Source organism: Colletotrichum fructicola, assembly GCF_000319635.2.
Source record: "Colletotrichum fructicola Nara gc5 chromosome Unknown KSG_Nara_v1_contig08, whole genome shotgun sequence".
NCBI lineage: Eukaryota > Fungi > Ascomycota > Sordariomycetes > Glomerellales > Glomerellaceae > Colletotrichum > Colletotrichum fructicola.
The window spans coordinates 3,147,265-3,175,175 of NW_027094058.1; the positions used below are offsets into that span (position 1 = coordinate 3,147,265).

A 27,911-nucleotide genomic window follows, 5' to 3' on the forward strand; every position below is an offset into this window, starting at 1 on the left:
ATCGATCGCAGTCGAATTGGCGATTGAGACGACACCAACTTGGTGAGAATACATTCTGGAAGCTTTCCAACGAAGACAGTTCACTGATTGACGTCAATGGAAAGTTTTCAAGACTCATTTCCAGGGTTCTAGAGCCTCTTGAGGACCGATTTTGGATTCATCCGACTCTTAATCATCTCAACGCGTCGATTCTGATTCAGCTTCCATGTTTGGGACTTGACTTCAGCCTACAGCCAGGATCCACGACCATGATGTCAAAGCAGTATCGAGGCATGTGCATCGACCCGTGTCAGTCAATTGGTACTTTGGTAGGACTGAAAAGTCAACTGGTCTTGAAACAACATCGTCAACGAGGTTCTTCACTGTCTCCTTCGCGTAAGGTGCTGATCCTTGAAGGCGAGGCATCGCACCGCGCAACGGAAGATCATCTCGAGGTTGACATCAAAAAATTGACTAAGCAAAGGGTTCAAACATACGATGTCGATGATCGACTGGGCAGACTCATCGGAAATGAGAGTTGCCAGAGCAGCTATTTTTGTGTTACCTTCATGCACTTACTTCCTTCTGCATTCCAGACCCGCTGACGAAGCGGACTGGTACTGAAGAGGCGTTGGCAATTCTGAGCTCTGCATCTGTGAAGTCTTTTGACATATTGACGCAGGAGAACATTGATATGCTGTGCATCATTGCACGCCTGACTCCTGGACGGACGTACTATCTTTCCAATGAGCGGGTCATGCAGGCAGTGGATTGGCAGACAGGGCTTAGTTCACTATCACAGCATGGATTCTTTCTCGAGTACGTCCGAGAAATACTCAATATTGCAGAAAGGGCCAAGTTCTTCCATCCACGTTCTTACATCGAACCTCCGACTGCGAGCTATATCAGACAAGTGTCACCCGAATTACTTAGTCGCGACAATGCTCGGTCAGCAACGTTTCGCTTGTCGGGATTCGGTGCGGAAAGACACACTACCGAGACGGACGTTGTGTATGAGGCTCGAGACCGAACCTCGACAACCAAGTTCTCGAAGTCTTTCTCAGTCGCTAAAACTGTGTTTTTCGGTCAATCAGTGCTGGTTGAGCCGCTTCACTCGTCGATGGGAGAGCGTCTTTGGCATTACCTAGCCAAAGGGCCATCGGTTGATGCTCGTACAACAAAGTCTTCGTTAGTGACGACTGGTATTAACTACGATGCCGGCACTCTCAAGAAGTCTTCTGATTTCATCACCGAGCACTGGCTTGCTTTGCATAAAACCGTACTACCTACTATATGCAAATTCAAGCTAATGATATGGCTGGCGACTTTGGCCTACTCCGACAACGCGGATATGGATGTAATTCAAACTTTGGCATCATTTCAGACCACATCAGAGATTGCTCAAGTGGTGGTCCCAAAGATTGAGTGTCCGAAATTTGTACTGTCAGCAGGCGCCTCCTTCGATACTGATGAGGTGGAGATTTGCATAGGAGCAGAGTTCGTGCCCTTCGAACAATGTCCGGAGGCCCACTGGAGTCAGGAAAGATACGAGTCTTACACAGATTTTGACGCTCGAAGGACGACCAGCGTGGCAAGCAATCGAATTGCAGCTGTCAGGAGTCTTCGGGCGTGCGTTGAACGTCAGTGGCCATGCAAATCACCCAAATTGCCCCTCAACGGCGAACATCGCTCTACGTGGAAGACATACATCCAACTCGAAAATCTTACCTTGAAGCTTGACAGCCTTTTCGAAAGGTGGTACGACAATTTGCAGTTCCGAAAGTATCTCGATAGGATCGCGTCAAGATTGCCATCTGTCATAGTTCCACCTGAACTTCCAAACCCACTTTTGGCAACACCAACATGGAACCTGTGCAGAGAGCAGGGGTTCGTGGCCGCCAGTGACATCTTTCGGAACGCACAACCTCCATCACCCGTCAAAGAGCATCCCCAATTCAAGCGGGGTAGTTGCAGCAGACCGTTGAAGCGGCAGTATCGGCTGTCGAAGCTGATTCAGCGCTTGAAAGACAAAGCTCAGGGGTCGTACGAGCAACAGTATGTGAAAGATCTTCATTCAAGCTTGCAGGCTATGCAGCGGGGAGACCAGAAGACCGGCCAGATCGCTATCCATGGAACGCCGAGGAAGGAGGACTTCATTGAGTATCTCCAAGCGTGCCGGGAAGATGTGCATCGCCGTCACTGCAGAATTCTCGAAGCTGTTTTCAGCCTCGGTGCTGGTCAGGAGGGCTTCCCCTCCCAACAGCATAACTTCTTCCAAATGCCGCGAATCAACCCTGTCTTCATACTTCAAAGGCTGAACAAGGATAACTTGGGAAGCAGTCTGAAAGCATGGGAGGAATTCATTGCTGACTACGGCGTTTCTATCACACACCTACAGCGGGCGGAGCGGATGCTTAACAGCTGGGGCGATGTCGCCGCCTTGACAAATGAATTGCGAAACTTAGGCCACACCAACTGGGATCCTCTGGTCTATCCTGACACTCTTCTTTTAGAGATTGACAGCGGTATAATGGTTCGCGAAGTTCAACAAGACATTGCGGACAAGATGAGGCATGCTCCTACAGGCAGGAACGCCGTTCTGCAGCTCAACATGGGCGAAGGAAAATCATCCGTTATTTTACCAATGGTTGCATCTTCCGAAGCAGACGGCTCCCGGATCGTTTGCGCCACTGTAGCAAAGCCGCAGTCCAAGCAGATGCAGCAGATGTTGATCTCTAAGCTTGGTGGCTTGTGTAATCGCCGCATTTTCTACATGCCTTTTTCCCGAGATGTTCGAGTCTGTACGGCCGAAGCAAACACTATCAATTCCATTCTTCGGGAATGCATGGCGTCTGGTGGTGTGCTGTTACTCCAGCCTCCACACATTTTATCCCTGCAGCTAATGTGCGTCGAATCCGCAATCGCGGAAAAGAAGGATATCAGCCGCCTGCTGCTCCAAACCAAAGACCTTTTGGATAAGCATTCTCGGATCATGGTCGATGAAAGTGACGAAAACTTCAGTGTCAAATTTGAATTGGTCTACACCATGGGTATCCAGCAGTCAATCGAGCACAGCCCAGATCGCTGGGTCTGTGTCCACCATGTTCTGGATGTCATAAGGAAGCTGCTTCCAGAATCGCGAGAGGATGACTTCACCTCTATAGAAATCAATTCTTGGCCACAAGGTGGTTTCCCTAGATTGCGTATTCTGAACGAAGACGCACGAAATCGACTACTCCATGGCGTCGCACGGCGACTGAGCAGAGATGGCTCAACAGGTCTGCCCATGACGAAACAGCCAGCCGGCGTTCGCGAAGCTGTGTTCTGTTACATCACAAAGCTCAAGCTCACTGAATCAGAAGTGGATTCCATTGAACAATCCGGACTGTGGGACTCACCTACGAAGGAAACGCTTCTCCTTCTGAGGGGGCTATTTGCTCAGGGAGTCCTCAACTTTGTGTTTTCTCAGAAAAGATGGCGAGTCGACTATGGTCCAAATGAGACAAGGAATCCCGAAACGCGGCTGGCAGTACCCTACCGGGCCATGGACAGCCCGGCCGCTCGATCGGAGTTCAGTCACCCCGAGGTCATCATAACTCTGACGTCTTTGAGTTATTACTACGAGGGCTTGAAGAATGACGATATTTTTCTCAGCTTTCATCATCTGGTGCGCTCTGACCAGTCTGACATGGAGTACGACGTATGGGTTGCTGATAGCAACGGATTGCCGCTGGCTTTTCATCAACTCTCCGGTGTCAACTTGGAAGACTATCAGCTGTGCACCGAAGTTCTCTTTCCATGTTTGCGATACGCCAAGAGCGTCATAGACTACTTCCTCGCACATATTATGTTCCCCAAAGAGCTGAAAGAGTTTCCGCACAAACTATCGGCCTCAGGTTGGGACATCGGAGAAGTGAAGCCGCATCCTACCACTGGATTCAGTGGCACCAACGACTCCCGAGCATTTCTACCGCTTACGGTATCTCAGCTTGATGATCCCACACAGCAGCACACCAATGCTTTGGTTTTGGAGTATCTCCTTCAAGACGAGAATTCTGTGTCGTTGATGCCAACTCGGCAAGATGTGACGCAGTCCGACGCTGAGGCACTGTTAGGGATGGTTACCAAGTTAGACCCTCAAGTTCGCGTCATTCTCGACGTTGGCGCGCAGGTGTTGGAACTTGACAACATTGGCGTTGCCAAGCGTTGGCTTGAGATGACAAAGGACGACGAGCACACGCAAGCTGTTGTTTTCTGCGACGAGCATGACAATATTTGCGTCATAGATCGACGTCACCAAGTGCAGATATTCCATACGTCGGCTTTTGCAAGTCAGCCTGATGTCTGTCTCGTATTTCTCGATGAAGCGCACACCAGAGGTACCGACCTCAAGCTACCACAGAACTATCGAGCGGCAGTCACTCTCGGTGCGAACCTGACGAAAGACAGGTTGGTTCAAGGTAACCCTACCCCTGGACTTCATAAAATTAAAATACGAACCATTAGCTAATACTGTGACAATAGCCTGCATGCGAATGCGAAAACTGGGAAAGGGCCAGTCTGTAGTCTTCTGTGTCCCCAATGAAATACAGCAGAAAATATCAGCACAATCTCATACTCGAGAGACCACGAACATTGATGTTTGCGACATACTTGAGTGGGCCATTTCCGAGACTTTCGTAGATCTCAGTCGTGGCATTTGGCTGTGGGCAAACCAGGGCAGACGTCATCAACGCCATAAACGATTATGGGAGGAGGCATCTGTCGACGGCGCGACCAGCTTGGATGCAGCTCACGCCGAGAAATTTCTGGAGGAAGAGGCTCAAAGTTTGGAGTCGCGATATCGACCCGCCCAGAACAACAGCGAAGAGCTCGTCCACCTATCAGATCACACGGAAGGCGATATCATCACCGAGCGGGTTCTCAGTTTTGGAGGACGCAATTCCAACTCGTCCACCTTTCGGGAGGAACAGGAGCGTGAGCTTTCCCTCGAAGTCGAGCAAGAGCGGGAGATCCAAAGGCCGCCCCCCGTGCAACCACAGCAACACTCTATCCACCCAGACGTCAGAGCTCTCATTTCTGATGGTACCTTTACATCTGATTCAAAGGCCTGGGTTCCAGCTTTCATGTCTCTGAGCAATACGAGTGCATCGGCTCACTTCGCCGTTGGAAATTTCCCTCGGAGGATAATGGTCACAAATGACTTTGTGAAGACGATCATCCCCAAATTGCCCTCCTGTCAGCGCTATGTATCTGATCTATTTCAAAGATCCGTGCAGTGGATTCTTACAACAATTCCCAGAGAAAAGTCTACGAAGGGTGGGATTAATGTTGCTATCATCGTCAGCCCCTACGAAGCGCAAGAGCTTCTCCCCGAAATCAAACGGTCATGGTTCGTGCGGCTGCATCTTTATGCTCCGCGTCCAAACATGAGCTTTAGTCCGCTTGACAAGCTAGATCTTTACACTGTCCCTCGGCGAAAGTGGACCGGGTATCTCCCCCAACCGAGCACGACAGAGTTGAATCTTTTCTCTGGCCAGTTATACTTTAAGTCTTGCGAGGAGTATGCCAGTGCTTGCGAATTTCTTGGACTCACGCCTGGCTCTGCAGACGATGATGCAGCGGACGCAAATATGTGCGACACTGGTCTCATTCAATTCATACGGATTCTGATGATGAAGATCATGCGCAATTGCGAGTCTATTGACAAAACACACGTGGGGCGGGTCTTAGATTATAGGTCTCTTGGTCCTGAAGACTTTGAGAAGTTATCTTGAGGTGGAACACGCAAGACTCGATATGAATGTGGAGTTCGGTTTTGAATGTTTGTTGGGGGTGTCTTCTGAATGGCAACGTTTGATGATACTCACTCGGTATCGCGTTGTAGTTGATATATACGTAAGCATGCATACTGCATTGTAGGATTCGTACACGTTAACGGAAAGTTTGAATTCAAAAGTACCGCATCGTGCCGCATTCCTGTCGCGATCTCAGTGGTGGGATCGCATCCCTTGACGCGGTCATCCTTTCGCGGCCCAACTATCCAATCAGAGTATGGAGACCGCAGTTGATTGCTAAGCGTATCTGACCACTTGTTGACGCCACAACCCCTGTTCTCGGCCTTCGGGGCGCTGAGAAGCTCGACGAAACTTACCAAATTGGGTAGTCGCTAAGTGTTTTGGTGGTCGCTGTCGATTTCCACTGCACAAGCATAGTAATTTTTGATGTGCTTGGCTCTGCAGAATGCTTTGAAATGATTTCTTCATCATCCATGGTGGAAGTCGCTCGCGAGAAGCGAAATGCCGAACAGGATGGAAGTCCATCTATATATATTCATCTGGTATAGTCGACTAAAATGACATCAGGCTCACAACTCTACAGCAAACCCATCAGAACATCTACCTTTGTTCCTACAGCTTTTCCTACAGCCCAAATTACCTCATCACGACTACAAATCAGTATAACAACTTCTGACTCCTAAGTTCTCGACATGTCGAGCCAATCTATCAACCAAAAGTCCATACTTGTCACCGGCGCAACCGGTAAACAAGGTGGCGCTGTCATCTCAGCTCTCCTGGAGGCTGGTGCTGGAGATACGCACACCATCCTTGCTGTCACACGCAACCCCGCCGCAGCATCAGCAAAAGCTCTCGAAGCGCAGGGAGTTAAAGTCTTCAAGGGTGATCTCAACGACGTTCCAGCCATCTTCGCCTCAGCAAAGTCAGCATTGGGCGGCTCAACGGCAGAAATCTGGGGCGTGTACAGCGTGCAAGTGAGTACAGTCTGGAGACTTCATGCCGAGCAGAACAGATGCTAACTAGTGTTCCCACAGACGGCCATAGGTCAAGGTGCCTCAGCAGAGTCCGAAGAGAGGCAAGGAAAGGCTCTGATTGACGAAGCTCTCGCCAACAATGTCAAGCACTTTGTCTACTCGTCAATAGACCGCGGAGGTGATTCATCTTACGACAACGTCTTTCCCCAGGTCCAGCACTTCAAGAGTAAATACAACATCGAACACTACCTCGTCGAAAAGGCGAAGAATCAGATGACCTGGACTATTCTTAGACCCGTCGCCTTCATGGACAACATGACACCGGGCATGGAGACCAAAATCATGGCAACTTCATGGAGGGTTGCGGTGAAGGAAAAGCCGCTTCAACTCGTTGCGGTCAAGGATGTCGGTTACTTTGCGGCACAATCATTTCTTCGCCCCCAAGACTTTGCCAGCAAGGAGGTTCCCATTGCAGGCGATGAGCTTACTCTCGACGAGGCGAATGCCGTATTCAAGAGAAAAATCGGCACGGAGATCCCTGAAACGTTCCAATTCCTTGTGAGGTTCCTTCACTGGATGATCGCGGACTTCGGAGCCATGTACAGATGGTTCTATACTGACGGGTTTCGCGTCAACATCGCCTCAGTGAAGAGACAGCACAGTGGACTACTAAACTTCGAGGAGTGGTTGGAGAGAGAGAGCAAGTTCACACAAAAGTAGAGCATCTGAAGGCGCTGGATTCTTGATTCGCAACAAAACGGAACTGTAATAGGGATAGTGATGGGATTTGGCTGTGTTTGGACAGTGGCTGCTTCACTTAGAACGCTTGCATTTGTAGAATTGATTTGTCTGTATTCCTTCGACGCAACGTATTCATGCATCTGATCCTTGAAACGATCAACTATCTGTGTTGATGTGGGTATCCGCAAAAGACTTGCTATATCGGGACGAACTTCTGCAGTTCAAGGACATTTTTCCACGTCGTAGTCCCATCTATCGTACATCCTCCACACCGTGTTCGACTGAGACCATCTTTTAGATGCGATTCGCCGTAGACCACCGGGCAGCCGGAGCGGTCAGGTAGCTCTCGACCTCGACGACTGGCATCGCCCCAAGGGTAGAAGAGCTGGCTTGGGAGTCGAAAGAACGCCGGTTATCATTGCGCTCGGCCATCACGCGCTTCGAGGCCTTGGATGCGGGCGAGATGGAGAAAGAAAAGCGACGGTTCGAGCTGGGAGATTCTCGTTAGTGTCTTGCATAGTGTGAGGTGTTGAGGATCTTGATATAGTTGACATACTTGAAGGCCATTATGACTGATCTTTGGAAAATTCTGGTCTCTCTTGAAAATGATATGGTTTGTGTTCTTCTTGGTCTTGGTTGTTGTGTTGTTGTGGGATCAGGAAATATGCATGACTTGAGTTAACAGGAATTCAGGAGGATTTAAATAACTTCTTCATCCGCCCAGAAGCTAATGATACTGGTTGTAAAACGCGCCCACTTCATTTACAGCCACAATTAGACTATCACGAGAATCATTTTCCAACTTCAAACTTCATTCATTTGGTTCCGAAAGCCAGCTGACCGAAGATCCCAACATCGCCATCACCGACGACTCCCATACTCAGCACCGCCTCCAAAGGCAACTAAGCGAGGCCCAATGAGCGGCTGCAGGCGTCATACGCCACCTCTGATGACGCTGTGGACGCAGTCTTTACTTCGCGTAGGTGGTGGGCTCATTAATATTCACTTTACCCTGTGCGGCGCAGTCCAATGGTAACGCCCACAATCACCCGGATCGACAAACCCTGGACTGACTTGGACCCTTCTTGCATCACTACGCAGATCGATACCAGGCCTACGTTTGCTCACTTTCAAACGCACGTTACTACTGCCTCATCAGGCACGGGTGTCAGAGATTTGGGGCGATCGCTGCTGCTGCTGCTGGAAGGCGATGTATTCGGGCAACATCAGACGAGCGACTTTCCGCCCCATGAAGGTCTCGCAACAGGCCAAGACTTATGGTCCAGCCGATCACTTCCAAATCGACATGCAACGATGATGCTATCGAAGAAGGCTCTGGGCTTGATGCACATCAGACATTGCATTTGTCTGAATCTTTGGTTGCGTGAGCATCAAGGTCGGATACCGCAGAAAATCATTTCAAAGCATGAAATTCAACGTGACCTGTGTGTAGTGACCCTACCTTTCAGTGGCGCCGTATCTGTCTGGGGCTGATGTCTAGAACTGGCCGACTTACATGCCTACGCTTTCGGTGCCGTCTCTGATCATGGAAAATAACGCATGTTCGACCAAAACGTGATTCTGTAGATCCATTTTCATTGCCATCACTCCCTAGCACTTCTGTGAGACACGCCACTGCCACCCGTGCCAGGTTTCATATGATATTGACTTCTTCCTACATGATCAGCCACTGAAGTCCGGTGGTACCTGCGTCAAACAACTTCCCTTTCTTCCGATATTCGATTAGCCAAGACTTTAGGCGAAAGAAAGAAAACTCACGACACGATTGGCATCTTAATCGCCTAGGCGGGGGCAACTGGGACTCAGACCTAGCCTCGGTGGCGCACATCACGCCAGGTAGTGCAGGGCACAGCGCTCTGCAGAACCTTTGGGTTGGTAGAATAGCAAGATGAATTCTCGAAGCGATTGGGACAATACTCTGTTCAGTGCACTCTTGGCTGCCTTTTGAAGCTCTGTCCACCAGGTTACGCGACGTTAATATCACGCCGATGATGAACTAGGAGCGGGTCTTGAACACCGGAAGCTGCCGGCCTGTAAGCAGCGCAGTCCGTCCTTCGATAACAAGACGAGATATGAGAATTTTCTAAAAATGGGCTTTCTTTATGTGTTCTGGACTTCATTTCGAAATGGTCGTCATAAATTCTCCTTTGAATAGCATTATTCTCAAATTAAAGTTGGATCGTGGATATGCAAACCGGAACGCTAGCCTCTTCAGGCGATTCCGGTGGAGGCTCTGGAGCCAGGGTTGAACTGTTCGAGCAGTTCACGACTCGATTCAATGTCACTCACCATTACACAATATCTTGGATATCATATTCAGCAGTCAATATTTCGGATATGGCCGTTGAGGCTAGGGGTGGTTGCCACTTTATCATGGCTACCCGTGAAACAAAACGAAGATTCCAGCTGATGTTATGGAAATGCTCAACAGCACTGGATGTATAAAGACGTCGTTGCTTGCTGCCTTTCCGACTAACTCACGTCTCTCCAAAACACTTCATGCTCAGTCTTAAAATCTTATAAGCCAACCAAGATGGCACGTCATTCTTTCTATTTTCTTTTACTCGGCATCTTGCCCATCTTCTGTGCAGACGTTGTATCCATTCCTTACGAACTGACGTATCTCCTCCCCGGTACTTTTGAAGGAAGTATCTTTGGTGCCTTTGTAGATGGAAACTCGACTTCGGACGACACCAACACTATTTTTGCCGCTGCCAAGAAGGCACCATTCATCTCCTACGACGACGAATTCCTTACCCTCCTTGGACCAAACCCGGAGCCGACGCTCATTGACCAGCGCGAGGAGAACTTTGCTGGCGAGGCTGGAGTTTGGTTGAGCGAGCGCAACGAGGTTTGGTATACGACGTGGATCAACGATGGCCCGACTCGTGTCGAGATCCTGAATCTGACTGACGGCACTATCCGCAATCTGACCACGTCGGAGCCCCTTGAGAACCCTAACGGCGGTTACTACCATCAAGGCCGCGTGTACTTCACCAGCCTTCGTGATGACACCCGCAGCTGGCCTGGCGGTGTCTTCGCCGTAGACGTCGAGACGGGCGAAGTTGAGTGGATCTTGAACTCATACTTCGGCCTCAAGTTCAACGCCGTTGACGATGTGGCATGGGCCATGCAGCCTGGTACAAACAAGTCGTACATGTATATCACCATTCTTCCTTCCGCCGACAGCGTCGTCAGCAACGACACAGTCCCTCAAGGCCTGTGGCGCTTCGACCCCCAGGCTAAGACGCTGCTCCCGGCCATCAGCAGGACCGACTACCCGATTGCCAACGGCGTGCGGGTTTCCAAAGACCAGAAGAAGCTTTGGATCACCGACTTTGGCGGCGAGGAGAGGAGCCGTATTTGGGGGCTGCCTGCCAAGGTGGGCGCGCCTGCCATCTACAGTTACGATTTTGACGAGAACATGTGGCCTGTTAACAAGCGCATTTTCGGTGTTGCGAGAATGCAAGCTCCTGATGGGATTCGGATCGACGACAAAGGAAGGGTCTGGACCGGCGAAGGTGAAGGAGTTGTGGTACGGTCTGCAGAGGGCAAAGTCATTGGCGTGTTCAACGCGTACTACTTTACGAGGGACCCAGTCTCTACGGCAATTGTGCAGTTTGAGTTGGCCGGGTACACTCTGGTCATCTTGGGTATGGATAAGCTTTGGACAGTGAAACTTGCGGAGGTCGTGAATAGCGCGCCCTGAGGGGCCTCGGGCTGGTGAAGTTGTTGGTGCTGGAGCTACGTGTGAGATTGCGAGGTGTAGTACCCAGCTTCAACGATAAACTACAGTTTACTTGACGATGAGAATTGTTAGGATCACGCTAGAACCGGAGGTACACGCTCCACGCAGGTAGAATGAGAAGTTTTCTCTCCGCGTTTCGGTCTATTAAAGCATCCGCTTACCCGATGTCTTCCCCCGCATGAAAGAGAAAACGCCTAACTGGTTCCGCAACTGACCTGCAGTCCCTTGCTCTGAGGCAGTCGTACTTACTTGGGGCAAGTACTTGTTTACGCTCATTACTTCTATGTACATTTGCGCTCGGACGATGGCTTCATTTCAAGATAATCTGCTGTAGAACTCATGGGCATGATTTTCCGGATCAACCATTCGAAGATGCTTGCTATGACGTCCTCATTCTTCTTGCCAGGAGTTCGAGATGTTAAGAGCGAATACTAACAAGTGCAGAGAGTAGTGACGCAAATACGTTCAAGATCATATCCGATACAGGTACGGCTTTAGGATCTTGGCCCGAGCAAGTCGGCTTTCGAGCCACCAACAAGGCTACAGACTGGAACCATATCGAGGGGCATCAGGAACGCCCGGGCATATTCTGACAAGCAAACCCAGTCTAAGCTCCATGTTAGTTCGATGAGGATTTATAATACAGAGGATAACCCCACGGGGCCATGACGAGTCTAGGTCCAGCCAAGCCTGCCAAGCTATAGGCATGTTGCGGTGTCGAAGAATCGGAAATTGCTAGAACCCAGCATCCAGTTTTCTTCGTTCCAAGAATCTGGGCGACAATTTTTGACGTGCATGAACTTCATGTAGAACGATCCAACGGCCTGCTGTGACCCCCAAACAGCCGAGACGCGTCTCTTGGTAACTGTTTTACAGACCGTTGGTCAAGCCATGTTTAATGCTGTCAGCGAAAACTCCCAAACACGTCATAATCGCCGTCGAGTAAGCGGCCACGTGAGCTGGTGTTTGCGAGAACGAGACAGTAGACGTTGAGAGTTGATAGTCGGCTCGGGAAGGGTAGGAAATTTCGAAACGACCAAATCACGTCACGGTCGATAAACTCCGCAAGACTCCGCGCCTTAAAGAGCGTCTTTCGTCGGTCTTATTCCCGGAACAGGGAACCCACGCCGGGATATGTGTCCGTAACGGGACAAGCTCGCCTAGTCGGTGAGAACTTCATTGGACGATTTTCCCCACGTTGCCTCCCCATACCAGTCCCACATTCCTGCGGAGAAAGGACGCTGAAAATGCTTGGATGGGCAGCTTTCATTTCCAACGCGGGCCAGGCTCGTGCAGCAACGCCGCAGCTTAGATACGGAATAACGGATCTCGCGCGGCACCTGAGGCGAATCAACGCCAAGGCAGCGGGGCGCGCCGGTGAAGACATCGGTCCTATTCTGCGTCTAAAGAGATACCCCAATCGTGCGAGCATTTTTCAAACAAGAGGGATTGCGGGATCCCCTCGGGGAAACGCCTTGGAAACTGGGGATTTCGAACACGAAAGGTACTTGGGATTCCCACCTTCGGGGCCCTCCAGGACTCCATGTGACCACCAGGACCCGGCTTTCGGGGACTGGAGCGAATGGAGCAAATGGAGCTGCTCATCACCCTTGGGCCTTTGCTCGTCTTGCCCCGGGATGCAGGGTGACGTTCCCCGCGCACGCGAACGCGAAGCGGCGAGTGGTCTCTGTGGTCTCTCTCACGCACTCCAACATCTCCCCCATCCAACCCGCGCTTTCACCCCGTGGATGGGTTTATCCCCACGTCATCCTGATGCGGCCGAAGAAGCCCCATTACAGCTGCATCGCCGGAGCTGTCGATAGGCCTGACCAGCCCAGGGGCACTCGTACAGATCCCGGACAGGCGTCAAACTCTTACTTCCCACGCGCGCAGCGCACTTGGACGATGAGATGGGACGGGATGGGTGCAGCTGGTGTTCACCCCACATTAAAAATGTTGTTGAGGGGTGGCTATTTGTTCCCCCGCGGATCTTGACCGAAGCCTGCCACCCCTTTATAAGCTTTAGCTTCCCGTCTCCGAGACGCCTCATCCGGGATATAAGTCGACTCAATCCAGACGTCCCTTCTCCCCGACCACTCTCACCAGTCTCACTCCTGGCCCGGCCCTCCCTTACGACAACCCGTTGTGTGAAGAGTCAAGTCTGAGATCCGACAACACCAGCAAAGATGGACGACAAGATTGACCAGGCGGAAACCGCCAAGGGCGTCCACGCCGACAACGTCGAGAACCAGCAGCCGCAGGACCCCAATGCGCCTCGCACCATGGACCCGGCGCGTCGCGCTGCCGTTGAGAAGAGCATGAAGCGCAAGCTCGACACGCGCTGCTCTCTCTTCGTGCTCATCTACATCCTGAGTAGGTTCTCACCAGCTGTCCAATGGCTCTTTTACACAAACTTACATGATGAACCACAGACTACCTCGACAGAAACAACATCGCTGCCGCCCGTCTTCGCGGTCTGCAAGATGACCTCAAGCTCGACAACACACAATACGCCACCTGCTTGAGTATTCTCTACGTCGGCTACATTCTCATGCAGGTCCCCTCGAACATGATCATCAACAAGATCTCCCGCCCCTCGTTGTACATCTCCGCCGCCATGCTGGTCTGGGGTCTCATCTCGACTCTGTCTGGTGTCACCAATAACTTCGGCGGCATGGTCGCCACCCGTTTCTGCTTGGGCTTCATCGAGGCCGCCTTCCTGCCCGGTGCCCTGCTCATTCTCTCCAAGTGGTACACCCGCCGCGAGCTGACCACCCGCAACGCCATCCTCTTCTGCGGTAACCTCATCTCCAACGCCTTCTCCGCCCTGGTCGGTGCCGGTGTCCTGTCCAACATGCAGGGCGTTCTCGGACACGCCGCCTGGCGCTGGCTGTTCTGGATCGAGGGCGCCGTCACCATGGCCGTCGCCATCTCCGCCGCTTTCATCCTCCCCGATCTCCCCACCAACTCCAAGGGCTTCACCGAGGAGGAGCTCTACGTCGCCCAGCTCCGCATGACTGAGGATGTTGGTGAGGCCGATGCCGATTCCGCCGACATGGGACCTCTGGACGGTCTCTACATGGCTGTCAAGGACGTCAAGATCTACGTCATGATGCTGACTTTCACTGCCTACGTTGTCGGTCTTTCTTTCAACGCCTTCTTCCCTACTCTCACCGGCACCCTCGGCTTCGGCTACGTCCCGACTCTGCTGATGAGCTCTCCTCCCTGGGCCTTCTCCTGCATCATCTCTCTCATCAACGCCTGGCACGCCGATCGCACCCAGGAGAGATTCTGGCACATTGTCGGTCCCATCTGCGTCGGCCTCGTTGGTTTCATTATTTCGATGTCGACTCTGAACGTTGCCGCTCGCTACATCGCCCTCTTCCTCCAGGCTAGCTCTTACGCTGGATTCATCGTCTTCTACTCCTGGATCTCTTCTTCCTTCCCCCGTCCCCCGGCTAAGCGTGCCGTCGCCATCGCCATGATCAACGCCTTCTCCCAGCTCGGCAACGTCGCCGGCTCCTACGTCTGGGACCTCAAGGAGAACGGCTTCCGTAAGAGCTACGGCATCGTCACCGCCATGTTCGGTGTCACCATTATCGGCTGTTACATCTTCAAGCGCATCCTTGACAACCTCAACAAGCAGCTTGAGGACGGCGAGCGCGCGTGGGAGGTCCACGGTGACGTTGCGCACCAGACCGCTGAGATCACCAACACCGAGGAGATTGAGGCGGCGCGCAAGATGGGCAAGGGCTTCAGGTACCTCGTCTAAGCGAATGCTGTCACGAGACTTGGAATGAAGGATTAAAATAATGGTTATTTGATACCCATGATAAAGAGCGCTTTGTACATGTAGAATCTGTTTGCTACTTTGAATGAGCCTGGACTATTGCAGGACTTGGCAAGCATCACAGACAATTGAATGAAATACGTAATGATAAAATTCTTGCATGCAATAGTCTTCAGGATGGGCAGCCTGGTGAAAACCCTGCATGGTGGTCATCTGCCCAGGATGGATGTCCATTCGCACCCCTGCCTGCAATTCTTGACATTTGGAGAACCGTCTGCGAGGGGCTCGGAATTGGAGAAATTTCCCCAACGTAAAAAAACAAAATCAAACCGCTGTGGAGATTTCGTGTGGATGGTAACAAAAGATGCAAGTCATGCAAATGTGCCCAGTTGGCTGATATCCAAGGCATCATCCCAAATTCAACATTTTCCCGGGAATCAAAGCACGAAAAAGAGGCGGAATGCGAGCTCCTCGGCACACAAGATCCCCGCGTTTTCATATCCCGCAATTCCACAACCAAATCTCTGGGGGAGACGCCGCTGTTCTGGAGTAAACAGCGCCCTCCACCTTTTCTCCTCCCGGATTTTAGCGCCCACGACGACGCGGACTCTGACCGAAGCTGACCAGGGATGAACTGCGAACCCACTTCTCCTCCTGTTCCTCCAATTTTCCGCTGGGGCTCTCCACTTGGAGTGCAACGGCTCGGGTTAGATCCTTGGACAGCCGCGACAACCTTGCTTCTGCGGTGTGCAGCTTTGGGACGCTGCTCGGAAGCTGGTCGGGAAACCTGACGCGACGACGCGAGCCGACCGCCTAGGTGATAGAGTCCTAAGACCGACAACCGTGGCGCAAATGAGGCTTTGGGGATTGATTGAGGCTCGTCAGATAAGCTGGGATGAAGATCAGATGAGAGTCAGCCTTACGACCCCGGATGAAGGTGTAACTTTGATTTGGATGCGAAATAGGCAGTGTGATATTGCTTGAGAGCCGGCACTTCTGAAAGCGATGTTGAACCCATGTGTCCCTCAAATGAGCCAATCAGCGTGTAGAATGACAGCCATCATTCGGGAATACGGTCCGCTCGAGAGCCGCTCGCTGGCAACTTTTCCGAGCTCTACCAGGAGGCGATATCCTCACGGGTAAAGGCTTTCCCAACTTATTTCCATGCTGGACTTCTAAGGAAGCCTTTCAGGACCACTTTCGATGAGCTGAACATACGTTCTCGTCCCCAAAGTACGACTCTCATTCGTGACGGAGGTTGGTGAACGTAGGTCGAGGGCATCACATGTCGACGTCGCTTTTTGAGTGTTTGTCGATCGACGTTGCATACTCATCCCAGCTTAACACATGTTCATGTGCCATTGAGAATCTGGTCGTAGATCCCGTCCTGCATTGCAGCCTGCGTACAAGTTCGGTGGCTACGTTAACCACGTTGCTGGTTCTTACATGACTTCAAACCCAGTAAGCGACAGGCTTGGACTCCATTATCGTGGGGGTCAGATTTGAGTGCTCGGTAATATTGACGTTACCCCTCATCTGAGATCGGAAATCAAGTTGCATATGCCTGGAAGTAGGTTCGGGCCGCAGTAGTTGCCGCCCACGGTGGCCTGCAGTCAAAGGCCCGACAAGGAATAGACATGATCGACTCATGATATGCCGGTCATCTAGCATTGTCACATTCCGTCCACATGTCACATTTGGAGTCTACCAAGCCTTGTATGCGGTTTCGGTCATGATTCACTTGCCATGCCAGCAGACCCGGCATCCTGGTCCTCGGTCTTGCCCCAGTTCCCCCTCCACGGGACTTTTGTCCCATCAACCATTCGCACAAAACATCACAGATGTCGTGCTTAGCTAGGTGCCCTAGTTCCAAAAATATCCCCTCGGTTTATCTTGGCTCTTCCACCGGGATGGTTCCGGTGGGATGAAGTTGCGCCGCTAAATGTTCGAGACGGGCTTGAGTCCCACTACTCCGGAGCATTACCGGAATAGGAAATTCGTCTTCCCCGGAGCTGTCGTTCTCGAGCGATAAATGTAGAAGGAAGAACTGGGACCGTTGTAGTAGCATAGAATAATGGGATGAGAGATTTGAGTTGGCCGACTGCAAAGCTTGAGCGTGTCTAGTGAACGGCAGTTTCTAATGATGGGGGTATTCCACTTTAGTATACAAAGATAAAACCAATGGTTCGATCTTGGGCAACGTCTCAGGGGCTCTTCCAGAGTGTCTCTAGACGGCATTTTGCTTCTCTTCGAGAGTCTCTGTTCCTCGCTCCCTGCTTTCTTCCTCGTTCTTCTCCGAAGCCGTTGATCTTGCCGAAAGGAAGAGGGGCGGTACAGAGAAGACTAACATAGCAGCCGCAAAGACGGTCACCGCGATGAACTGCAAGCGATACACATCGTTATAAGTCTTGCGCACCATCAACGCGACAGGTTTCTCCAACTGGGGCAACACCGTGGTGGGCGAAGCTAGGAGTGGCCTCATTACATCCTCCGGCAACGTATCCAGACGCTTTGGCATCTCGCTGTGCAGGATTGCGGAGCAGACTGATATGGCGATGCAACCTCCCATCGTACGAATGGTATTGAAGGCACCCATCATGGCAGCTGCAAAGATGTGTCAGTTTCGAGCTCAAGTGTCGACGGTGCTAAAGGAATCGACTTACCATTATCTCGATCTTCAACCTCTACTCTTCCCATGACCATGAGAATAGGGACTGCAGTCCCCATGCCGACGCCGATGATAACTTCATAGCCGTAGTATCTATCTAAGACCTTCTCGCTGAACGGGATCTCGACAAGGAGGCCCACGCCCAGGACGACGAGAATAGTGCTAATGGTGATGGTGTACCAGCCGTAGCGAGTCGTCCTGGACAGCGCTATCCCCGAAAGCATGGAGCAGAAGGATGATACCAGCAGAAGTGGTAGTAATCGAATGCCTGCCATTGTGGCGGAGTTTAGATGGACAAGCTGGTTCAGTTGTGGGAGAACGATAACGACCGCGTAGAATACGGCGCCTTGGAAGAAGGCAGTACTGCGTCTTTGTCAGTAACTATTCTCGTGCAAAGGGTGATGACGTGACTCTAAAGAAATTCTTACAGCAATAGAAAAGTAACTCTCGGAATCTTGAAGAGACGGAAAGGCATGACCGGCTCGATGACGGCGGCCGAGTTACGCTGAATGAACCATTCGTAAAGGAAGAAAAGCACGACGGCAACACCGCCTGCCACAATAGTTCCAACGATCCTAGAGTCGCTCCACGGGTGCTCTGCGCCTCCGGTCTGAAGTCCGTACAGCAACAAGACAGCCGATCCGATGGACAGCAGCGACCCGATGAAGTCTATGCGTTTGAAGACAGACTTACCAAAGTCCATGTTATCTTTGGGGAACGACCAGACCAGGACGGCGCCAGCAATTCCTGCCGCGGGCACACTTAAGCGAGCGTCAGTAAGAGCCTCAAAGTCGCTGCAGACTGGGTGCCATAACTCACTTGAGGAGAAAGATCCATTTCCAGTCCCCAGTGTCGCTGATCACTCCTCCAAGAATCGGGCCTAGGATGCTTGCGAGGGCGAACACGGAGCTCACTGCTGCTGAATACGGCCCCAACCATCGAGCAGGGCAGATGTCGATTACGGAGACGAAAACGACGGAGAATATGCCGGAACCGCCGATTCCCTGAAGAGCGCGAAAGACAATTCTGTGAAACGTTGGTGAACATGAGAGCGCATAACATGGAAATTAGTTGGAGGCTTACAAATGCGTCAAGGTCATGGATTGAGCAGCGGCGCAAAGTCCCGAGAAGAGGGCAAACCATGCCAAAGCGAATAGAAGGATATTTCGTTGGCCAAAGATATCGGTCAACTTGGAGTAGGTGAGAATGAAGCCTAGGTTGGCTGTTTGGCTGGTCTATTCGACAGAGTGTTGATCAGGCATGCACTTACCGCTGTTGGTAACCAGAAAAGCTGTTACCACCCAGCCAACTTTGTTGTAGTCATTGAAGTGAGTACCGATCGTGGTAAGAGCCGTGGCGATGATGGTGGTCTCTAATGCGGACAGAAACAGGGCTAGTGCCAGGCTGCAGAACCCATGTCATTCCCCATGTTGAGGTAAGGTTGAGCGAGATAGACTCATGCCAAGCAGACTTACCCTAGCATGCAGATATGAAGTCTCCAGCCGTAGATCGCGCGGGCGGGGTCTTGGAGCTTATGCCCGATCGTCGTAGTGTTCTTGCCCGCAGCCGACGGCTGCGACTCACCATTTTTGGTACCCATCGTGAATTTGAAGATGAGATGTCAGTCACTCCAGTATTCCAATGAATGACCCGACAAATATATACTGCAAGGCATTGATTAACCCGGGCTGAAGATCTAAATAGGCTCCCGTGTCCCGCAAAGGACTTTGGCTGCCATTGGATGCATGTCAGATTGCCGGTAAGCCGGCGCGGCGGGTTTCCCACCAAACTCACCGAATGGGTGCATCTGCGTAAGAACCTATTCCGGTGGGCGAAATCTATCCCGGCTCCGAAGACGCCCGATGAAATAAGTCGCCGCCGCACTCCACACGTAAGGCTTCGTCAATCGGGATAATGCGCGGCTGACAGTGGTCTTATACCAAGCGAAAGGATCTCGTGCCCGGATCAGACCATACGGGCGGCTGGCCCCCGCAGATTGGGAATCCTTCCGGCAAGTATTGAAGTCAGGCGTCATTTGCACCCTTTACTATTTGGTAAAACCACGAAAGAAGCCCCATTTACCGAATACTAAAACTTACAGAGCGGTAGGGCTAGGCATATCCCGCCATTGACATAACCATAAACATTATTGAGGATGCATTTGAACACGTGAGATGTGACAGGAACTGGCTACCCATCTTCACCGAACTTTTAATCCGTAGACACGCTCACCTCGCCACCCGGCCCAACACAAGACACCAAGCAACGATACCCAACATACCCCATTGCGGCAAAAGAGGCTTCCCATCCCGTACCGCCAACATCGTTCCTCGCGTTACAATAGCCCCGTTGATCAGCAAAGCCGCTTCCCTCGTCGCCGGGACCAAGACGGCGGTACCCACCGCGATCCGCAGCACGGCGCCGGCGTACCCGGCCTGAGTGGAGTCAAGCCGGCCTCCGGAGAGCTCGGATATCCACCTGTTCTTGCCGGCGTAGTAATCCGCCGCGCGCTGGTTCGGGAAAGGGATTCCAACGAAGGGAAGTGCCGAGAGGATGCACATGGCCCCGAAGGACCAGTTGGAGAGGTTGGCAATCGCTCGGATGCTCATGGTGTCGGTCCGAATGAACCTGTTTGTTGGGTTTGTGGCTTGAGCGACGGCTTTCGGGCTGCGAAGATTTTGACAGCTTTCGGTCCGTGGTTGACATGAACTTAATTCGAGGATCGAAGATGAGATTGGAGGATGATAACTCCATATTCTCTTGGCGAACAGCTGGGCCGACGCATCTTTTCAACGGCCCCTCGCGAGATGTGGCTGCTGACGTCAACGTCAGCACTACCCCTGACCAGCCCCCAAAAGAACGCGATGTATTACGGGGGCGTGTCCGAGCCGCGCCGCGCCGCTTCGGAATGGCGCAGCCGAAAAGCTTGTGGAATTGGGGCAATCACGACATATCTCTATTATCTGGTCTTCGACAAAAATCAATTATTCGGCGAATCATACTCATGGTATGATCGGTATGCTACTGGATCTACTCGAACGGCTCTCCCGCCTCCAGCAATCCGCCGTGTCTAGCCGGTCTGAGGGCTCCGAACCCCGCCTCATTTCGGGCGATGGGATAGCCTGCATGTAGAAGTCAGGCTGGCGTGCGTAGCTACTCGAGCCGGTCACGCGGGAGTCATGACCTCGTTGATAGTCTTTGAGGAGTGCGTAGAAGAACGCGGTGTTTGCGACGATGCAAGCGCAGAGTATCTCGATGGATGCCCACTAGGATAGGTTAGTCTCTAGTTCGTCTTTCAAGCCTCGTGGAAGAAACTCACCATGGAGCGAGACCTCTGCGATACTGCCTGGTTCAGTATCATGGGCAGTCGCATGATGGTAATTACAACAATGAGACCAGCAATGCTGAAGAGGAGAATAAGTTGCGCTTTTCTGCTGAATGTCAGTGTCGGTGTTCGCGAGACCTTTCGCAGGGGCGACTTACACTTTTCCGTCAAGCTTGACGTGACGAAGGATGGGAAACGGGAAAATGATGAGGGCGATATCGGTGACAATGTTAAAGACGGCCATTGTGACGAGATTGCCGACCGCTCGGTGACAGGAGTATTGACCGGTCGGGTCAGGAAGCCACATCCTAGCAAATATTAGCCCACCCGGAGCCTTGGGGATGGGAGCAAATCATTTGACTTACAAAGACAGTGGCCGACATTCGGCTAGAGTGGGTATCAGGACAATAAAGAAAGTGACGACAATAAACCACCAGAGCGCAGTGGTGGCGACCTTTCCCCAATGGAAGACATCGACGAAACGGGAATAGAAGTTGAGCAGGCACAACTTCAGAGACCACAAACTAGAAGACAAGAAAAGGAGCTGAGTCAGACGTGCATTTGATATTGAAGATCGTCTCACCGCCAGGTTGCCTCGCAAGGCTGGATCGACATGCGAGTGAGACCTGGGGGCGGCATGTAAGCGAACTTACAACATGGCATAGAATATTCGTGACGGGATCAGCAGCTTCCGCGAGGCGACATAGTTGTCCTCAAGCTGCGCAATGGAGACGCCCTGCGCGGCGGCGTCTTCTGGTGTTGGTAGACCAAAGGTGTGTGTCGGGTTGAGGACGAAGGAGATTGCGATGCAGGTGGTGCGGCCGATGAGAGGCACTATGGCGAAGGCCATGTAAGCGTCGTCGGCGTGCCATGTCCGGTGGCACGAGTCGTGGACCCTGCAGCGCGAGAAGATGCGGTAGCCGCAGCGGACGAGGATGAGAGCCGCGCATATGCTGGCGGTGACGATGTCGAAGGTTACGTCTACTGACATGATCATGATCTCGTTGTCGCTGTCGTCGTAGTCGTTTGCACGGTATGCGTCGTCGGTGGAGGTGATGTTCGCAGCTGCTCGGCGGCAATGGCAACCATGGCGTGTTATGCCGCGGCCGACATGGTGATATGTAGTCTAAGTGCTCGTTCGAGGTACTCCCGTCCGGCCTGCTCGAAGGGCTTAGAGGAGAATTGATCTCGAAGGTCTTTGAGCTCCCGGTTGCTGCTTGGACGAAAACGGCGACCGGTCTTCGGAATCGGTGCTAGAAATAAATCGTTTCGATGCTTCGACGTTGAGGCCGTGTTTGAAGTCGGGGTGTGGGGAAAGAGATCAAGGGAGACGGACAGGATGGGACGAACGTGACAGGCAAGGACTGGATTCTTAAGAGCAAAAAGGGACGCTGCGCAACATTGGGGTTACCCAAAAGCGAAGGGCACAGAAAAGGGAAAGGATCAAAGGGAATGGCAGACGGGTAGTCTGAGTCAGCTACGGCATACCACCAACACACCCCCAGCCATTTGCCAAGCTGCCTTTATGCTAGTCTCGTGTCTTTCGAGTCCGTCGCACGCGGGGGCGGTAGTGAAGGGCGGGAAGATGTAAGGAGGACAGCTGGGAGGATGGATGGGATGTGATGGGTGGACGAGAGGGCGAGGCTTTCTTTTTGCTGCCGCCGCTGATGGGAGACTGACACACATTTCAGCTGAGAGAGAGCAGAAACGGACCGGCGGTTTCTGGATGGACATGGATCCGGCGAGGGTTGCCAAGGTGCATGCAGCTAAACTCTGGAAAAGGTCATTGATGATCCGGGACTGCGGTCAAGGTACGGTATGATTCGCGCGATGGCCCGGGGGAACGGTAGCGCAAGCTCTCCTCCCAGTCGTTGGCCTGCCGCCTACGAGCTCTTCTCGGGTTGTCGGGTCCTCAGGCTGGTCAATGGTCCAATTTCCCCGCATGGAGTCGCCTGGGGGTACCCATGGCGCCAAGCAACGTTCATAGTGATCTCTCGTAACGGAATGGCGGATGTTGTGCTGAAGACTTTGCTTGCTCCCCGGTGCCTGGCGCCAGAGAGTTATGATTCATGAAAATCTGGAGAGTGTAAACAAACGCGAAGTTGTGAGCTCTGAGTAGTGTTCAGGTGTCTTCACGCATGTCACGGATAAGACGGAGCAACATGAATGCCCAAGACCCCATTGATCGCCAGCCATAATAGAACCCGATCAAAGTCCAACACAACGGTGGCGCTGGCACTTGGCTGGCACAACGGCTTCCCGGCGAACAATCGAGACGGACTCGCACCCCTTCTGCGCCTCTCGCTTCCCAAGAACGGCTTCTGTCTCTTTGAGTTCGGCCTAAACCCGACCCCGGGAGGTTGGCTCGCGCGCTTGTCAGTTCCGTCCCAAACTTTGGTCCCAGCTGTCTCCATTGCATCCTAGCGCTCCATCGACATTTGCGCCTTACCATCGGATGACAGGACTTGTGACTGGCAGGACTGGTCCAGGCACCAAATGTTTCCCAGCTCGCCGTTCCAGGCCCGCAGGTCTTTATGATCCAGCAAGGGTTGATGACAGATTCATCGGCGGCCTTTGCTTCAGCGACTCCGCCCGTCTCCGCATGCCGCCTGTTCCCCGAAAGAGCGCACGACCTTAACTAAACCCCCTTGGGCCGCCAGGATCCCTGAGGGCTTCAATCAATCAGGGCTGATGTTGCATCGCCTGCGAAAGAGCTAGGTTTGCACTGGACAACGCAACCCTGGCAGGCAGTTGGCGGATTGCGCCTCTAATGACGATGATCTGCACGCAAAATTGCGTGCACTCGTCAGGTTGCCTGCCCGTCGCTGTCTTTGAGAGTGTTGGATCTGCTCTGCGCCGTGTCGCTCTTTGTCCGAATGAAGGGCGGACGCGCTGGGTTTCCGTCGTCCGCTTCGCGACCGCAGTGTGCCCTTCATTTGATCCTCGCTTGCCCTGTCTCACGGCTGTGCCACCGTCTGTGTTCCACTGCATGTTCAATATTATGTGATACTGGGGGCGCATTCAGTCGAACTCGGACAGCTCCTTCACTGCTACAATGCGGGTGCCACGGCATTTGGAACGCCTTGTATTGAAAACGGCCAAGACGGCTGCTGGACTCAGTCACCCCAGACGCCATGTCTAAGCCACTCGATGCTATGCTGGAAGAGAGCTTGAGATGTCTTTGAGCCACACTCTACCGCCTTTTCCGGTCGGAGTCCGCGGCTTTGAGATGAGGCCCTTTTCAACTTGATCCTCTTGGTGATTGATCAATCATTTCAAGATGAACAAATTGCGAAACAGGTTTTGAGAGCCTCCTCAAATGTGCGGCAAGCGATGATAGACAATATGATTGTCAACTTCATCATTTTGTTCAATTTCGTGTATCGTTGGAGAACAAATCTCATCTTGCCCCGAATTATGTTTTTGTCAACACATATGCTCTTGGCAGGCGACCCATCGGTGGCATACTGACTCACTATATTCTCACAGAAGACCATCATCTGAAAGAGATTCAAAGTCGCATATCAAGGAGCCAGTTATCCATGCGGAAGTCTGCGCTGACGGAGGTCAGTTGGGTGTATGAAGCATCACCGCTGCACTTCTAGTGCGACCGTTCGATATGAAGACCAAAGACTCGGAAGACCAAAACCCTGACGAAACCTCAACAAAGAAAGAAAGAATGGAGTTTCGAAGGTTTTAAGCTGTCTCATTTTGACGTTGCCCATGTGGACCGGTTGAAGTACCCGTAATGGCTTCCATCATCAGACGGCCCGGTTATAAGACGGAGAACATGAGGTCTAATGACTCTGAAACTCAATTCTCGAAGCACAAGTCGAGTCAGATTTGTCATGAGAAAGGATGTTAGGCATGGTTCATCATTTCCGAGAAACCATGTTGCCGAAACCGAGTCGCCGGGACCAGGTCCGTGGGGTTGGGTATCCTTTTCCGTTCGGGGTCACGACCTTCCCCGGACCATAACCCGCGACGCGGGGAAGCCCCCACACCTAGTCTCAGAAAACTCCGGGGAGACTACGGAGGCGACCAAGAGGCTCTGCTATGTTCGTGAACAGACAGTTCGGCTAGCTTGGGCTAATGGACTCCGGCAAGTTGGGTTATGGAAACATACTTATAGCCTATGGGGTCCAACATAGGTCAAGCCCAGGGTCTTCCTAAAACGGGCACTCGGTTTCTTGCAGACACCCAGTATCCTTCTTGTGACGATCACGCCTATCGAACATCACAATGCCGTCCGTAAAAAGAGCGATTCGGATCGCCGGGTCCTCCGGCGGCTTCTCCGACCGGCAGCGCGCCATCGGCGACCTCGCCAAGAACTGCGACATCGACTGCATCATCGGCGACTGGTTATCAGAGTGTACCATGACACTCCACGGAGCTCAAAAGACTGAGAATCAAAGACTGAAGCAGGCCGGACAGCTGGCAGCGGATACCGTTGGCCTCTTCGACCCCACGTTCATGGAGAACCTCTCGCCGGCGCTGTCGTACATGCAAAAGAAGAACATCAAGATGGCCGTCAACGCCGGCGCTAGTGACACTGAGTTGCTCGCTGGGCTGGTTGAAGAAGAGATCAAGAAGCAGGGACTGGACTTGAAAGTCGGCTGGGTCAGTGGCGACGAAGTCACTGAGACGGTGAAGAGGCTGCATGCTGAGGGTGAGGTTTTCACGAGTTTGATGAACGGGCAGCCGTTGAAGGATTGGGGGTTCGATGACATTCTTGCCGCACAGTAAAACAAACATCATCACTATCAAGAGGACTACAATATGCTGACAAGGTCTAGATGTTACCTCGGCGGCGCTGGCATCGCTGAAGCTCTCCGTCAGGGGTGTGACATTGTCATCGCTGGGCGTGTTGCCGACGCAGCCCCGACAATCGGCGCGTCAATGTGGTGGCACGGCTGGGATCGCGAGACCGACCTTGACCAAATTGCTGGCTCACTGGTCTGTGGCCATTTGATCGAGTGCTCTGCTTACGTCTGTGGCGGATACTACTCCGGCTTCAAAGCGTTGATGGACAAGTGTGAGAACATTGGGTTCCCCATCGCCGAAGTCGAGGCCGACGGCACCTGTGTCATCACCAAGGAGCCTGGTACTGGAGGTGAAGTGTCCGTTGGAACAGTAAGCTCGCAGCTGCTGTATGAAATCCAAGGACCCCTTTACTACGGCTCCGATGTAACCGCCAACCTCGAAGGTGTGGTGATGACCCAGGTTGGCCCGGACCGGGTGCAAGTCACCGGCGTCAAGGGCCTTCCGGCGCCGTCGACGACGAAAGTTGGATTGACTGCTTTTGGTGGATACCAAGCGGAGTTTCACTACTACATCGTCGGCCTCGATCTCGAAGCCAAGGCCGAGTGGACAGAGCGGCAGATTCGCCATTCCATTGGCGATGCCATCAAGGACCTGTCCTGCCTCAAATTTACCCTGAACGGCTACTGCCCCGAGAATCCCCGTAACCAAGAAGTGGCAACCGTCGACTTCCGCATATTCGTTCAGACAAAGCGAAAGGCACTGGTCGATAAGTTCACCCTCGACGTCCCTGGTTTCAACCGCTGGTGCATGGAGAATTTCCTGCAAAGTTGCCCCGGAGCGACGTTGGGCAATGATCAGAGGCAATCGGAAGGGAAGCCCTTCTTCGAATATTACGTCACCCTGTTGCCGCAGTCTGAGGTGAAGCATCGTGTCGAGATGCCGTGGGCTGGCAAGTCGATCGAGATCCCGGTGCAGAAGAACGTCCGGGCAGACTACCCACGCGACCAGAACAGCTACGAGACGAGCAACCCTGTAGACCTCAATACCTTTGGACCCACGACGAGGGGCCCGCTTGGATGGATTGTCGGTGGCCGATCGGGCGACAAGGCGAGCGACGCCAATGTTGGGTTCTACGTCCGCCATGCTGATGAGTGGGACTGGCTGCGGAGTGTGTTAACAACCGAAAAGATCAAGCAGTTGCTGGACGGTAGTGATAAAGGGAAGAAGGTTGAGAGGTTTGAGATTCCGGGCATCAGGGCTGTTCACTTCTTGTTGAGAGATCACTTGGACCGTGGTTTCAACTCGACGAGTGAATATGACACGCTCGGGAAGAATGTGTGTGAGTATTTGCGGGCAAAACATGTGGACATCCCGAACAAATTCCTTCGTCGTGGCATCTTCTAAGATGTCGTATGTGTAAATACTCTTTATCTTCCGAATGGCGCGAATGGCAGCGCCGTTTATCTTAGTTCTATGATGCCCCACGTGACCGGAAGCTTCCGGGTTGAAAACTGGAACCTCGGCTACGGCATCGGCTCCGGGACGGCAGTCCGGACTGATACGAGTGGAGACGGACACGGCCCGGACCGGGGGCAAGATAGCGGAAACGCAGAATGCCCTGATAAGCGTGGGAAAGCACATGACTTCGAGACAATCTACTCTACAGAAGAGATTTGCTACCGACCGTCGTATTTCTTATCGGGTCTCGCATATTTCGGTAAGCGTGTAGCGGCGCCACGGACAACCGCAGCAGGCGCAAAACCTGCCGATCCCCCAACCTTTGCGTTCATGCCCCTCCCACGTGGGGTGTTTTCGGTGCGTGTCATTGGTGCAGACGCTGCACGCCAAAGCACCAACAGGAGGAACGTTTCATTCAATCTCAAGCTTCTTCCCAAGCGGCCAATGAGAAACGCAAGATATCACATATTCTTGCGGCGAGAATGCAGACCCTGACGACCGGTTCTTTATCCCTCAACTGCGGCAATTGCTGCTCGAGGCAACATCCCACGTGTGGCTTTTTGGTGAGGAAAAGGCTGTGGTGAGGAAAAGGCTGTGGTGAGGAAAAGCTATGTATTGGCTACTAAAATGAGGACCCATACAGAC

The 27,911-nt window shown here is 52.4% G+C and overlaps 9 protein-coding genes across 9 annotated transcripts; 5 read left to right on the forward strand and 4 right to left on the reverse strand.

Moving 5' to 3' along the window:
* Positions 1-2,068: 2,068 nt before the first annotated feature.
* Positions 2,069-5,756, forward strand: CGGC5_v013934 (uncharacterized protein; the record flags this gene model as incomplete). Its single annotated transcript, XM_032026151.1, has 2 exons — positions 2,069-4,439; positions 4,504-5,756. 2 exons carry the CDS (start codon positions 2,069-2,071, stop codon positions 5,754-5,756), a joined length of 3,624 nt encoding a protein of 1,207 aa, XP_031877371.1.
* A 713-nt stretch (positions 5,757-6,469) lies between these two features.
* NMRAL1-2 (NmrA-like family domain-containing protein 1) lies at positions 6,470-7,471 on the forward strand (the record flags this gene model as incomplete). The annotated part of the gene is made up of 2 exons (XM_032026152.1): positions 6,470-6,751; positions 6,812-7,471. The coding sequence occupies 2 exons, from the start codon at positions 6,470-6,472 to the stop codon at positions 7,469-7,471; spliced, it is 942 nt and encodes a 313-aa protein (XP_031877343.1).
* A 315-nt stretch (positions 7,472-7,786) lies between these two features.
* CGGC5_v013936 (uncharacterized protein) lies at positions 7,787-8,059 on the reverse strand (the record flags this gene model as incomplete). Its single annotated transcript, XM_032026153.1, has 2 exons — positions 7,787-7,982; positions 8,049-8,059. 2 exons carry the CDS (start codon positions 8,057-8,059, stop codon positions 7,787-7,789), a joined length of 207 nt encoding a protein of 68 aa, XP_031877341.1.
* A 1,987-nt stretch (positions 8,060-10,046) lies between these two features.
* On the forward strand, positions 10,047-11,222 carry CGGC5_v013937 (uncharacterized protein; the record flags this gene model as incomplete). Its single annotated transcript, XM_032026154.1, has 1 exon — positions 10,047-11,222. One exon carries the CDS (start codon positions 10,047-10,049, stop codon positions 11,220-11,222), a length of 1,176 nt encoding a protein of 391 aa, XP_031877304.1.
* A 2,225-nt stretch (positions 11,223-13,447) lies between these two features.
* Positions 13,448-15,033, forward strand: CGGC5_v013938 (putative transporter; the record flags this gene model as incomplete). Its single annotated transcript, XM_032026155.1, has 2 exons — positions 13,448-13,634; positions 13,694-15,033. The coding sequence occupies 2 exons, from the start codon at positions 13,448-13,450 to the stop codon at positions 15,031-15,033; spliced, it is 1,527 nt and encodes a 508-aa protein (XP_031877345.1).
* Positions 15,034-17,278: 2,245 nt separating this feature from the next.
* Positions 17,279-19,319, reverse strand: dotC-1 (Efflux pump dotC; the record flags this gene model as incomplete). Its single annotated transcript, XM_032026156.2, has 7 exons — positions 17,279-17,655; positions 17,715-18,082; positions 18,148-18,480; positions 18,539-18,745; positions 18,803-18,932; positions 18,990-19,123; positions 19,195-19,319. The coding sequence occupies 7 exons, from the start codon at positions 19,317-19,319 to the stop codon at positions 17,279-17,281; spliced, it is 1,674 nt and encodes a 557-aa protein (XP_031877373.2).
* A 628-nt stretch (positions 19,320-19,947) lies between these two features.
* Positions 19,948-20,328, reverse strand: CGGC5_v013940 (uncharacterized protein; the record flags this gene model as incomplete). The annotated part of the gene is made up of 1 exon (XM_032026157.1): positions 19,948-20,328. One exon carries the CDS (start codon positions 20,326-20,328, stop codon positions 19,948-19,950), a length of 381 nt encoding a protein of 126 aa, XP_031877333.1.
* A 393-nt stretch (positions 20,329-20,721) lies between these two features.
* Positions 20,722-22,041, reverse strand: CGGC5_v013941 (uncharacterized protein; the record flags this gene model as incomplete). Its single annotated transcript, XM_066153009.1, has 5 exons — positions 20,722-20,985; positions 21,039-21,150; positions 21,203-21,352; positions 21,410-21,568; positions 21,698-22,041. 5 exons carry the CDS (start codon positions 22,039-22,041, stop codon positions 20,722-20,724), a joined length of 1,029 nt encoding a protein of 342 aa, XP_066007814.1.
* A 3,245-nt stretch (positions 22,042-25,286) lies between these two features.
* CGGC5_v013942 (uncharacterized protein) lies at positions 25,287-27,212 on the forward strand (the record flags this gene model as incomplete). The annotated part of the gene is made up of 2 exons (XM_032026159.1): positions 25,287-25,786; positions 25,841-27,212. 2 exons carry the CDS (start codon positions 25,287-25,289, stop codon positions 27,210-27,212), a joined length of 1,872 nt encoding a protein of 623 aa, XP_031877375.1.
* Positions 27,213-27,911: the final 699 nt, after the last annotated feature.